This window comes from Carcharodon carcharias, chromosome 17, assembly GCF_017639515.1.
Source record: "Carcharodon carcharias isolate sCarCar2 chromosome 17, sCarCar2.pri, whole genome shotgun sequence".
Lineage (NCBI taxonomy): Eukaryota > Metazoa > Chordata > Chondrichthyes > Lamniformes > Lamnidae > Carcharodon > Carcharodon carcharias.
In genome coordinates this window covers 56,493,714-56,508,415 of record NC_054483.1, presented here as the reverse complement: position 1 = coordinate 56,508,415, position 14,702 = coordinate 56,493,714, and the positions used below count along the sequence as shown (strand labels likewise).

The window sequence follows — 14,702 nt, the reverse complement described above, 5'->3', positions numbered from 1 at the left end:
TGACACACTGAATGTTATGTGAATAAGTGTTCGGTTAAGCACTTGGGCAAGTCAAGCAAGGTACGGGAATACATGAGTAATGGTAGGACCATGGGAAGTCACGACGATTACAAGGCCCTTGCTGGGCAGACCCGTTAAAGTAGCAGAACAGGATCATAAGGCGCTTAACAAGGTCGAAGCCAGATGTGCCTTCATTAGACGAGGAGTAGAATGTAGGAAAAGGGAGGTCATGTTGCAAGTGCAGAAAACGCTGTCGAGGCCACATCTGCACTTCTGCGTCAGTTGTGACCTGTGCTTCATGTGCGGGGTGGTAATGGAGTGGGGAGAGTGCAGAGGTGCCTGACCTAGATGCATGCTGGCCTGGAGAGTTGTAGTGATGAGGAAACATCGCATACACTTGCAACATTTACCGTGAAGTACAGGAGATTGACAGGTCACGTTATTGACCTTCCTAACGTTATGAGGGGCATTGAATGGGTGGACACAAGGCAACATTTCCCCTAGGCACAGAGATGACTAACGTGGTGGCATTTATTTAAGTTGAGTGCCATGAAGTTGACAGGTGAGGTGCTGAGCACCTTTTGGACAGAGTAATGTGGGACGCACTGGCTGAAAGGGTGGTGGAGGTACAAACCCTCCTAAGATGCAAGACGTCTTTGGATGTGCAGCTCTGATGCCATAGCATGTTAGGCAATGGGGATAGTGGTCACAAATGGGATAAGGTGACTTTGGAAGGTGCTAGCGACGCGCATCCTCAAGATGGACCTTTGTGTATGACCCACATGTCTGACTGTATCAGTCTGTGAATGAGCAGTGTTGCAGCATTAATGATTGCAGCAGCCATCAGTGCTTTGAATGGTGGGGAGACAGAGTGGATGGGACTGTGGACCTCAAATACCTGGCCACTGCACCCCAGCCTTGCTGACACCTGCCTCCCTGGCCACCTGCCTCCTCCCCAGCTCCATGGCCCGCTCCTCATAGGTGATGAGGCGCTGCAGCACAGTGTGCCCACCACGAGTCCGCCGGCACTCCCTCAGATTGTGATCTGTTTTTGCCTGCAGAACAGAGAAGAAGATTTATTGGGGCTGATCGCTCATGTACTCTGCACGCGCACGCCGCACCCCAACCACAGTAGCCCACCTGAGGCCTCCAGCGGCCCCTGTCCACACTACTGGTGATTAGTCCCCAGAAGATAGTACGGCTGGTCCCAACCCCCTCCCCCAATGGACACCTTGGACACGTTCGGCGTCCATCACTTTGAATAACACACGGGTCTTAGCGCCGATGGCAAGGAGGCGCAACTAGATGCAGCGCCGAGGCCAGCTGATGGCTCTTGGCCACGACACCTTGAGGCTCCCCTTCACCATCTCATCACCATCAATAAAACATGTGTTGGAGTTCTGTGTATGTATCTAGCTGCCTTCCCTGCAGGTTGCCCCCAGACTACTCAAATGTGTCAAACACCAAAATATGCTGCAGGGAGAACCCATCTTCTCCTCAACCACTAAGGCTGATGTAAGCATGGTCACTATCTGTTTCCCCACCCAGCGTGTGCCAAATGCCCAATGCAGTAACGACACTAAGATGTGGGTGGGGAGGGGCTCAAAGGCTAAGGCTACCTGCTGGGTAAAATGGCCAAGGCTGACATGGTACACACCCTTCCAGAGCGCAACAAATCATTGAGGCGCTTGCGGCACTGGGTTCTGGTGCACTGACATCATCATGGGCGCTTACTGCCACCATCTCCTGCCATGCCTGCCTGGTGACATGGGGGGGCCCTCCTCCTCCCATCCTCTCGATACAAAACATCCCAACGGTTGGACACGTCTTGCAGGAGGACAGGAAGGCAGGCATCTGAGAACCGAGGGGCACAGTGCCCTCCCCCTCCCCCCCCCGCTGGCCTATCCTTCAGCCAGCCCCCCTCCTCCTGCTCCTCTGCCCTCAAACAAGCATGTTCTTCTCAATGAGTGGCCATGGTGAACTGCCTCAAGGAGGCTGCCTGGCCACTCTTTATACAGACAGCTGGTTCCCCATTGGAACTGGTGGCCTCAACACGCCTGCTGCCGATTCGATTTTCCTGTTGTACACGGGAGTCGCAAACCCGCTGGACGGGCCTCAATTGCCCGCCCACGCAAAATGGCGGTGGCGATCGGCTGCCCGCTGCCGAGTCGGTCGGGCCAGCCTGCCCTTCAAGGGCAAAATTCAGCCCTATGTATTTGATTCTTAATTCATTCTGAAGTGCCCAGCAAGCCACTCGGTAATAGAGCATCTTCTTTGAATCCCAACTACCACCTTTTCTGGGAAAAGAAGGATGGGCAATAAATGCAATTCTGCTCACATTTGGAGAACAATTTCTTTTAAAAAGTTCAACAATTAAGATGAACAATAACATCTTTGTAATTAAGGTTCCACTGTAACACAATGATCAACATTATTTCTTCACATCAAACTGCTAGGAAGCATTTATCTCTTTAAATAACACTTTGTTTACTCTTTTACTTGGTAAACAGAAATCTTTCGTGTATAATTAATAGGTAATGGATATTTTGCCACATTTTCCTTTTTGCTTTGACAATTATGCACTATAATCAACTTATTAAGGAAGACATCTTTGAGATAAAAACAGAAAATGCAGGAAAACCTCAGCAGGTCTGACAGCATCTATGGAGAGAGAAACAGAGTTAATGTTTCAAGTCTGTGTTACCCTTCTTCAGAGTTTAACAGAAGTAGAAATGTGATGAAACTTATACTGTTTAAGGCGGGGGGGTGATGTGTAGCAGATGAAGTTGGATAGAAGGCCAGCGATAGGTGGGGGGGTAGGGAGAGATTGACAAAGATGGACAAAAAGACAAAGCGAGTGTAAATGGTAGTGATAAGGGCTAAAGGAGGTGCTGTTAGTGGCATAAAGGTAAGAAAGCAGAATTTGTGAATAACAGAACAAGAGTAAGCACTTTGTGAAGGAACAACCCGGAACAAGGGGTGGGGGAGGGGGCAGCAGTTGGAGTAAAAGGATGGAAAAAGGGAGAAAAAGGGATACGCCAATGAATAAGTGAAAAAACATGAAAATAAGTGGATAAAAAATAAAAATATATTTTTTAAAAATGCCAATTGCACAACATCTTTGACGTTTGATTGAAATGCATTTCGGACCCACACAGATCAATTAGAGATACACTTCTTTTGAAATTTCAGGTAATCCTCATAATCTCATTTTGGTGCCTTCTCAGTTTCTATTTGACATGCTTGGGACTTTGAGGTACAGGATGTCAGTATCACTGTTCTGCACCCTGATTACAAAGTGTCTGTCCAGAGTGCTCCATTCAGAGGCTACCGGCTATGGGTGCTTGCTGAAACATGTTATCAGGGATGAATACAGGAGTAAAGGGTAAATGTAAATGTTGTAAGACTCTATCCTCTGATCTTGCCTAATAATATTTATCCTTACATTTCTTTTACAATCAACTTCTAGTATTTCAGTACCTCGGTAAACTGTTCAGGATCATCTGCATAAAATGAATGATAGCAGAAAGTGAAGGAACTAAATGGAAAAAAAGGTAAATGGAATGAGATAATAAAAAATTGAACGAGAGGTGGAATGAAATCTAAGAAAATGTTTTTTTAAAATGTGAGAAAAGATCATGGAATAGTATAAAATGAAATTTAGAAAGGGAAAATAATGCATTTAAAATGCCACTAACAGCATGGTCTCATTTTATGGGCAGAATTTTCCCCCCATTGGGGGGGAAGTTGAACAGCGGGCACATGGAGGCGCGAGTCTGATCAGCGCTCTCGATTGAGGGCGTGCTGCCATTTTACGTGGGCGGGCCAATTAAGGGCCGCCCAGCATAACGTCTGCAGGGAAGAGCTATGTGCTCCCCGTGCGGGCAGGGGCGGGATTCCCTAAGCCGAGAGTGCACTTTTTCGCAAAGTGTTGCCTCAGGGAGATCGGATGTACATTAAAAAATATTAAAAATAAGAGAGAAAAAAGCTCCCTGACACTGTTACGTGAGCTGAGACATGTCCATAACGTTTAAAAACACCTTAATTAAATTTTTAAAAACCCACGTGAAACCTCATCCCGGTTGGACGGGCAGGCACATGAATTAGTTTAATGACTCCGTCAATGGCCTCAATTGGCCTTTGACAGGTTGGCGGGCGCACAGCTGATTTTGCTGAGCCCCCACCTACCTGGAATTTAAGTGGGGCGGGGTTCCACCTGAAGTCATCCCGTGTCATTTTACACGTCAGCGAGCGGGCCCCGCCCCCCCACTCACCAACCGGAAAATCGTGGCCTATATATTTTAATTGAAAAAAATTCAACCATGCTAATGAAAGAATACCATGTTTTACTTTGAAGAATTTAGAAATTGAACATCACAATCCAAGAGGAACAAAGACATAAATGGTCACTGACTTAATCAAGGTATCAAATCATGGGCTAAGAAGCTAAAATCACTCAGCAATTTCCACAATGTAGGTCTGGATTTTCAAGATGTCAACTTGCAGCAAAAGTCTAGCTGTTGGTGAGCACAAGACAGAAAGTGAAGGCCACTGTATTCCCGCCCACACACCTGTCTAATGAGTTCTGTACAGGGAATGTCGCCAAGGAATTTTGGAACTCATATTTAACAGATTAAAAGGCAATATGCAATTTTTGCCATCTGTCCTTTGAAAGATTGGACAAATTCTTTATTTTTACCTGAACTTGCTACATCTACATAACAGCATGAATCATGGCACTTTATCAGAAACTGAGTTTACCCAGCTCTGTCTCTCATTACTTATTGTACGGGGCTCACTGACAAGGGTGGTTCTTTTATTTTCATCACTCAAACACAAGATGTGGAAAATTCAAGATTGAAGTCTGTCATGAAAATGTGCTTTATGTCAAATAATGATTTTTAATTTATCAGCTGGAAACCTAACTTGAACTTATAAGAACAGCAGCTGCTTAAAGCACAGAGAGTAAAGATGGCTTCCTTGATTTTCATTACTGTACATACCACATCCCAGTCCCTTGGAACGGAGACAGCATGACTGCAATCAAAGACAGTGACCACAGATGAATGTGAAGGACCCGCATCTCCTGTCCCATTAGCAAGGCATTAAGGCAATTACCTGAGTATTCAACTGTTGGAGTCAAACCATTTATCCGAATCACTTGGATAACAGGACCCTGGCTAGGAGAACTTTCCAGACATGATCTAATCAAGTGACCCCGGAATATACTGACAGTTTACACTTTTTACCTTATACACCTTATTTGGATCCCCTGAACAGCTGGCGAGAGTAGGTCACATGACAAGCCAACCCTTTGTAAGTCTAAGCACCTGTATTCTCTGCAGAACTGAGGACAGGCAGCTGAGGTGCTGAGAGAGAAAACTTGAGTGGGGTCCGCCCTGCTTCTCTCTCTCTCCAACCTTCTTTGAAAGCTTTGAACCCTCTTTGCTGACCATAACCATCCAGAAGTAACCATGCTACAATTAGAGACTTCTTAAAAGAATTCAACCCAGCACTACAGTCTCCAGAAGAACAATCAAATCAGTCACCTACATCTTTAAATCAGAAGCATTAGGGTCACCAAATTCAGCCTGAAGCCAGCAAACCGTATATTCATTTTACTTTTGATTGAATCAAATTTGACCAACCTATCCTTCTCCACTCTGTAACCTATGCGAGTATGTGTGTGCGCGCGCGCGCGCGTGTGAAAATCAGAGCTTATTTTATTATTTTACTTAGGCTGGTTTAAGTTTAATAAAGCTAACCTCTTTCTTTGTCAAACTCAAGAAAACCTATCGAATTGGTTATTTTATGATCACAGCGTATAAACAGTTCTCACAAAATTGGCAAATATATTCTTTTCAAACACAAGAAAAACCTGTTGTCGTCAAATAAGGAAAGGAAAAAGAGGGGATCCATTCAACCCCTCCTTACCTGGTCATAACAATTCCCAAAAGGGGAAGGTTTGTACAAAGTTCATAATATGGAATTCTAAAGAAAACTAAAATTACCCCAATATTGACACTGTGATGACACCATTTTTCATAACTCATATTTTAAAATTAAAGCATTGAACAAAAAGATCAGCTGGCCCAGAATTAGTTTAGGATTTGGCAGAGGATATGCGGACACTTGAAGAAGGTAGTCTCACATCAGCTTAATTTTAAATAACCTAGAGCAGAATTTTGCCATCATTGGGCGGGCTCAGTGGGGGTGGTCGGGAAGCCGACCGCTGCCCGCGATCGGGGCTGGACCGCTCAGTGTGAAACAAGAGCGGCTGCCTGAGCGGGTGGGGGAGGAGGAAGAGCGGGGAACTTTGCGCAGGCACACGCGTGAGTGCTTGAAAATCTCCCTGGGGCACAGAGCTGCTTCAAGCAGATGAAGAGTTTTAAAAATTAGAAATAAAGAATTTAAAAGTGTTATAAAATATGTACCCTCATATGATTTTGTTACATGAGTAGGGACATGTTATAAATGAAGTTTAAAATTTTTTATTTTATATTTATTTGATGTTGGAAACTTCATCCCGCCCGTGGATGGGGTTTGAAAAATTTAAGTTAATTGATACTTTAATGGCCTTAATAGGCCTTTTAATTGTTGGCGGGCGTGCAACTGATTCCCGCGCGCGCCCACCAACCGAACTATCGCATGACTGCGTGTCAACATCGGGACATCATCGCATGTCATTTCATGCTTGAGCATGTTGGTCGCACTCCCACCTGCCGAGGTGAAAATTCTGCCCATAGAGTTTGCTCTTCCATAGATAGTGGGGCAAATGGGACACTGTAGCTTTCCCCCTTTCACCACTCTAAAATACCTGGTGTAAACCCAAAACATAATAGGAGCACATAATATATTATGTTGCTTTTCTTGTTGCAAAGTACAATAATTACTCTTACTAATCATAATGAGTATTGAACTGGGTGCAGTACATGAGGAGGTATTTGGGAGATGAATGGAGATCAAGTGATATACTCTGAACTAGCTGCAGTAATGGATTGTCCGTCAGTGTGATATTGGTCTTCGTAGATGTGTGATTTGGTATGCAGTTATAAGCTGGGTAGAACTTGAAGGAAGGTAGATCCACAGTGAAGCTGGCTTTAAATGGGAAGGTACATTGTTGATGATGAGAAACTTTCTTAGCACTATGACACTTGCTTTATTTATTTATTGGCTTAAATATGGCAAAATGCAACGTGGTGCCCAGTACAATAAGAGATTAATCAGGAAGCATGCCCAGCGAATACACTGCAGAGCATATTTGTCATGTTTAAAAATACTTCCATTTGCTGTGTTAGTTCATGATTTTTATCTAAATTCCCTTGTTGGTTGAAATTCCACAATATAGCATGCAATATTTGTGATGCATTGGGTAATGTGCTTCAACTAAGGACCCTTTTGTTTATTATTAAAAAAATAAATAAAATTTGTTAAAACAGGAAGCATACAAAAATTATACAATTGTGTTAGCTACACAATAAATATCACACCATGGAATTTCAGGCCACTTGAGATTACAAGCAGTAATAGATATGCATTTGTTAAAAACTGCTTCAATTTCTAATACCATTTTTGATCACAAGTGAAATAAAAATTACAGTGAAAAAGTACCAAACGCTTGTATTAGAAAATACAATGCAATTCAGAGCTTATATGGAAGGAGCTTTGGAAACATATTTTAATCATTTCAAACTTTACAGTCTACACATTTCTCCTAAAAACAGTTCAAGTTGTCTTACCCTGACTTGACCGACATAGATATTTGCTTCCTCCTCCAATACAGTAAAGTTCTTAAGAAAGATGGTGTCAAAGGTTGGGTCGTTGTCATTCACATCAGTAACTACTATGTTGACAGTTGTAGTGGAAGTCTACGGAAAGAAAATCTAGCTTCAACAATGCTTATTCTCTACAGATTACCATTTAAAGGCAGATAAATTTTGAAAACAATTTATGCATCCTGCTACACTTAATGAGCAGTTAGGATAATAATTTGTGATTAATTCTGGAGAAGATGTGCAAGAATTATTTTCTTGGAGCAGTTGGCAAGTCAAAGCTGATATCAGTATCAAAGTGACTTGTGAAGTCATTTATAATGGCACCTTTGGAAATCTGCAAATACTTCCCAACATAATCACAAGCAGAAAGAATTTTGATTTAATTAATCAAGCCCTCTAGTGAATTAATTCAAGGTCAGATTACTTTGAGCTGTTTGAACAAATTTCCATGATAAATTCTGTAAATTTTTAAAAATACAATCACATAAATTTATTATTAAAACATTCATAGCTTTCTGGTTCATCAACCATGCCAATGTAACTCTCAGAATATCAATGCATTACAACCAGCGAAAAAAGGTGATAGCTTTCTCCATTGTTTATTTCAGCCAATCACCATTTTTAGAAATCTTGGAAGATACTAAAATCCTCTTTCAATTTGCTCTCTTTGCTTTGTGGACTTGCATAAATTCGATTATAAGCTTCTTAAGTTAATCTACCTTCTGTTGCGGCCTTTTGAGACGAGTCTAACAAGAAACAAACTCAAAGTTTAATTTGGAAAACATAGCACAGTTCAGAATTTTTCAGAAGAAGCATCACAGAAAATATTTTAGTCATTTCAGCTACATTTGTCTTCAGGAAGAACAAATCCTGAATATTCCTGTTCTGTATTTAGCTGAAAACAGATTACACTGATTTATCCAATAATTATTTTCTCCCTTCCAATAAACAGATGCTTGGCACCTCCTCCTGTTGCCCAGCTGAATCAGAAACTTGATGTATGCAGAATCTTGTGGATCATTCCATGATCTGTTACAACTACCATTGCAATAATTGTTATGATTTAGTGATCTTTCTTTGGAGGATGCAAACACATTTTCCTGGTCTATTTAGACCATGCATCTACAACTGTGGCTACATAATTAACATATAACTTTACAGCAGTGAAACAGGCCATTCAGTCCAATAGGTTTATGCTGCTGCTTAAGGTCCATACAAGCCTGCACCCACCCTACTTCATTTCACCTTGTTATCATATTCTTTTAATTCTTTCTCCCTCATGTGCTTATTTAGTATCCCTTTAAATTATACACAAGTAAGCCAGAAGGCACACAAGAGTAATTTCATGATCAGTATTCCTTTGGTTTCTCACAGTCTTTATGAAGCAGCTAGATTCTGTTCTACGTTTCCCTGCATGGCACCTTGAAACTGAGACTCTCATGATTTTACATCACTGTAACACTTCATGTTTGTGATGCAAAGCTTGTGGGCTCTTAATTGGGAACAAGTTTCTGGTGCACAGGAATGGGCAAAATGAGCATCAAAGCTGCTGAATGCCATCAATTTGAAGCCTGGGTTATTTTATCTTCAAGGCCTCATTTACCTCCTGGAGGCAGGCTGCAGGTCCGAACTGAGCAGATAAAGACAGCTTTGCTGGCTTAGTTGGGGAAATCAAAATGATGGAGCCTGGAAGCTGTGCACCAGCTCCAAGGCACATTGTGGATTGAGAATGGGGTTGGTAAGGAGTGGAGTAAATATCAAGGCACCTTGCTAAGTGGAGGGGTTACAATCCAAAATCTCCAGCCCACCCCAGTCTCCAATACATATAATAGAAGCAAAATGTATAATCTGTTCCACGAACTGTTTAAACCATTCTGATATTAAATAAACTGCAATCAGAGTAGATGCAGCTGCCAAAATATAGAGGGAGAGGGGATAACTTTCACTTCTGGTGATGACCAAACTTTCTCTTTTGTGGTGATGGCAGTAGCGGATTGTTGACCCTTATACACCTGCCTGATTCTCCTACTTAATGACTTCAACTAAAGGGAAAATCAAGTGGAGCACTGGACACAGATTAGGTAGGCAGTGAGTCATGTAAATTAGATGCTAAGTTGGACCTGCAAACTTTTCAAAATGAAAAGGTCAGGCTGCTGGTCCAAATATAAACATGGCAAAAATGGTGTACCCACTCGGGAACAGCACAAATGCGACTGACGTTGACAATGGGGGAAATTGAATGAAAGATAAACCATGGGGATATGATAAAAAATGCAGAAAAAACAACTACACATTGCAAGTATGGATATCTCAAAGGAACAACAATTCTGTCATGCTAGAATACATTCACTTATCCACGAAGAATAATAAATAAACCCTATCTGAGGATTCTACTGTGCAAGTTTGATTCTCAATAGGATGGAAAGAGAGACAGATTGATGTAAATTAGAGTGCGAACTGGTCTAGAAATAAATCATACAATTTTTTCCAGAGAAAATGTTTGAAAAACTCTAAAAATGCATTATGTTTACTCCTAGTTCATGTTTCAATTATGTATTTTACAACCATATGCTAAGAAACACAGGTAATATTTACTTCAATTAAGTATAGACCCACTTCATGCATAATAGGTGGATGAGCAAAATTATGTTACAATTAGTCCTATTTCATAGAATTCCTGATCCAGGCATTAGTTGCAAAAATTCTAATTCAGGCATGAAATGTCTCCAATTATTCAATTTTTCCTATTCACCATGAAATGTGGGAAATCTGCAGGGAGGATGATAAGTCAGTGTAGATTCAGTTTATGCAGAAGTTGGCAAACCTGTGGAATATACAGCCTAGAGAAACATAGTGAGCTGAAAATATCATCAAATTCAGGAAAAAAAATTGGTCAAGTATCTAGAGAAAAATAAAATGATGGAAAGGTATGAGCGATATCAGGGATATATTTCTTTGACTTGACGTTGAGACCAGTCAGTTACCCATTCTTGTACCTTCCTATGCTCTTATCCACTGCCAACTGTATCCAGCTGAGATTTAAACATTCTTTTCAAGTGCATATTTTTATGTGTACATTGAATTGTTAAAATTAATAGGGTGACCATGGTGCAAAATTAAGCAAGTTAGCAAACAATTGGTAACAATCCTAAACCAACAGAACAATAACAATTTGTGTTTATGTCATGCCTTTAACGTAATAAAACATCCAAAGGTGCATCACATGAGCGTTATGAAGTGAAATTTGACACCAAGCCACATAAGGCGATATTAGGACACATGACTAAAAACTTAGCCAAAGAGGTATGTTTTAAGGCGCATCTTTAAGAGGAAAGATAGATAAAGAGTTAGAGAGTTTAGGGGGGGAATTTCAGAGCTCTGTGCGTGGGCAATGGAAGGCACGACCACCAATTGTGGAGTAATTAAAATCAAGGATACTCAAGAGGCTAGAATTAAATGAGTGCAGATATCCGGGAGGTTTGTGGGGCTATAGGAGATTACAGAGATATGGGAGGGAGGGTGGAGGATGGAGGTTGGTGCAGGGGTGGTGGCTGGTTGCAAAGCCAGGGAGGAATTGAAAACTAGAACAGGATCACTGGTCCAGAGTTTGTTTGAGTGGGGAATCTTGCAGCACGTCCATTGCTTAGTCTTTTTCCTCGACCCTCAGCTCAATAAAATCATTGGTAGAAATTTCGGGAAGTGCAAGCTGATAATGACCAATTGATCATTTGGGACTTTTGGTGAACAATCGAACCAACAGTCTTAACCAATGAGGTTTAAGGATTGAAAAATAAACAAAGGAATGGTGTAAAAGGAAATAGGGTGAATTACAGTCAAAGCAGATAAAGGAAGAGAAACAAAGAAAAATAAAAATTGTTTTAGGAAAGAGAAAAGAAGAGATAAAGTAAGAAAAAGGCATGAAATATTAAAGTTTTAAAATCTCTAACAATTTACTAGTTCCAGGAGTCAGACGCCAGAGTTTCAGTTGCTCTCTTTCTGGGCAAGAGAAATTAGGTGCTATTGGAGGAAAATAAATCCTATCATTAAAAGAAGTACTTAGCTGTTACATACCAGCCCTAACTTTTTCTAGCAGTTATTTAATTGGCAACTAAAGTGCAAATACAGCAATTTTTTGAAATTAAATGAGGAGTTGGAAGTAAAGTAGCCATTTTCATGAGGCTAATGACAAAGTCCACAAAGTTTTGGGAATATACAATTTATGGGGTATATCTCCCTATCGACAAATTGCTGGAAAAATGATGCATTAATTATGCCAAGCGCCTTCAAGCAACAAATCTGGCAAATGCTTTTTGACAAAATACTTATGTCCGTACTGTGACTCAATTGTAGTGACTTCCAGTTGCCTCTAAAAAGAATTAACCACTGAGCAAATGACATGCACTAGATATACATCTGAGCTTGGAAGAGGACAATTATACTTTTTAAATGCAGTTGGTAATTGCTGAAGAATTATGAAATGAACTTCACAGAAAAACGTATTCAATCTATTAAAAATTGTTATGGCTTCTACCTCTGAAGTACTCTCCCACAATGTGTTGCTTGGCTTTTGTTTCTTTACCAACTAATTCATTTTAAACACCAAGGTTGCAAAATTTGACTCCATAGTGCCACTCGTTCTGTCACTATAGGTGCCGAGTTAGAAGAAAGATGAAATAAAAACAGAAAATGCTGCGCTCTGAAGAAGAGTCATACAGACTCGAAATGTTAACTCTGTTTCTCTTTCCACAGATGCTGCCAGACCTGCTGAGTTTTTCCAGCATTTTCTGTTTTTATTTCAGATTTCCAGCATCTGCAGTATTTTGCTTTTATCTTATTATAGAAGAAAAATGACATGAAAGAAATGTGTGGCTTCCACATACATATAGAATGACACATACTGAACAGCATCTCACAGTGACACCATTAGCACAAGAATTGTATGTGTGCACTGAAAGTATGCAGAATAGGCAGATTGTGATCATGTTAGTGTGCAAATGTTGATTTGATGCCAGACCTGCCATTCTGGAGCTTACCACTCTGGTTAATGTCCTCTCTTAAAACATGCACAGTTGAGCATGCGTTCAGCAGCATGAAGGGCACCAAGCAGAACTATTTACGGGCATCATTATCTAACCTGCAGGCTAACTGCTTATTGCTTTCCACTGGCTCTGTTTGAATTTTTGGAAGTACTGAGTGCTTGGAAGAGACTGCAAGGAGTGGTGCTGCATGTGAAACCATTGATTGCTACTGCAAGGCTGTAGGCACACTGCTTGCCTACATAGTACATGTCCCTCTTTGGCTGCAGCAGGAAAGGGAGATGTTGCCGTGGCAGTAAAGAATAAAAGAAGCTGCTCACAAAGAGAAGGGGATGGAAGAAAGGTTCTCAGCAGGAGCCCCCCACTTACATTCTTTTGGAAGCACTTCTCTTATCTCCACCTAACCAAGTGTGTTTGCTATCTGCAATTCATGAAGAAGGTGGTCACAGAGCACTGCCACCGCTTTTAACAAGACCTGCAGCCTCAGGGCAATACGAGGATAGCGCTGCCAAAGTGACTGTAGAACTTAACTTCTAGGCATTGGGATCCTTCCTGGATGGAACAGGCAGCATAGCTAAAATCTCATAATTTCTCATCCACCACATTTCTCAGGAGGTAACTGGCTCTGTATGCCAGGACTTCACTGTCTTCTCTCTGAACAGAAAGAAGCAGGAGGAGTGTGTAACAAAAACAGAAAGCTCTGGAGAAGAGTCATATGGACTCATAACATTAATTCTGTCTTTCTCTCCACAAATGCTGTTTTACCAGCATTTTCTGTTTTTGTTTCAGATTTCCAGCATCCGCAGTATTTTGCTTTTATCTGAAGAGTGTGTTTGTGGCTTTGCTAGGGTAGTGGGCTACCCATGGTACATAAAATACACACACATGGTTTGTGGGCACTACAGTTCATTGCTGAGATGTACCTCAACTGCAAAGGTTACCAGTTGCTCAGTATGACTCGATGTATGATCACATATTCGATGTGTGATCACATACTGTTGGTGAATGCCTACTATCTTGGCATCAGTCATCCTGTGTCAGTCAGCTGCTCCAGTATCCTTTCAGCCACCACAACAAACCAGAGGGAAAACACTGGGTGAAAAGTGCTATCTAGTCTACATCTGGCTGCTGACTTCCTGGCACAACTAGTGGCCAGCACTCATATAACGAGGACCATGCAGCCATGAAAATTGTACCACTGAGTAGATGATTGAAGTGCTGAAGCAAAGGTTTTGCTGGCTAGACCATGCTGAAGGAGTTATTCCAAGTCACAATGGTGTGCTACATTCTCCACAACCTGGTAATCATGAGGGAACAGCCCATGCCACCGATTTGCTGATGACCTGAGAAGGAAAAAGAAGAGGGAAAGGAGGAAGAAGGGGAGGAGGTGGAGGATCGAGGTTAGGGGGTGAGTGTCTGGAATTCGCTGCCCAAGTTGGTGGTAGAGGCAGAAACTCTAAAATCTTTTAAAATGTACCTGGATCTGCACCTTAAGTGCTGTAAGCTGCAGGGCTATGGGCTGGGTGCAGGAAGGTGGGATTAGAAAGGGCACCTGGATGTCCTCGGCATGGCATGGACAAGATGGGCCCGAATGGCTTCCTTCTGTGCTGTAACTTTTCTATGGTTCTATGGGAGGGGGAAGGGAGGAGTCAGCCAGCTCATCCACATTCTGGACAGATTGTCAATTAGCACCTAATGCAACCCCGGGTCCTACTTAATAAAACCTCAGATCCTCACTTGTCCAAGAATCATACACTTTACTATCCCTCATATACAGACCATCACAACATCCTTATGGCCAAATTTCAGGAAAAAAAAGCCAATATTGTGTTGCAGGTTCCTTTGCCTAACCTGGTGCTCCTACACAGTGCTACTGCCCCAGTGGCTACAA

The 14,702-nt window shown here is 41.8% G+C and overlaps 1 protein-coding gene across 1 annotated transcript in view; it reads right to left on the bottom strand.

The window, feature by feature from the left end:
• The window catches only part of pcdh15b (protocadherin-related 15b), a 1,048,074-nt gene that overhangs the window by 393,550 nt on the left and 639,822 nt on the right, over positions 1-14,702 (bottom strand). The window contains exon 20 of the mRNA XM_041210329.1: positions 7,740-7,868. Within this exon, the coding sequence (XP_041066263.1) occupies positions 7,740-7,868 (129 nt within the window). The remainder of the gene's footprint in view (positions 1-7,739; positions 7,869-14,702) is intronic.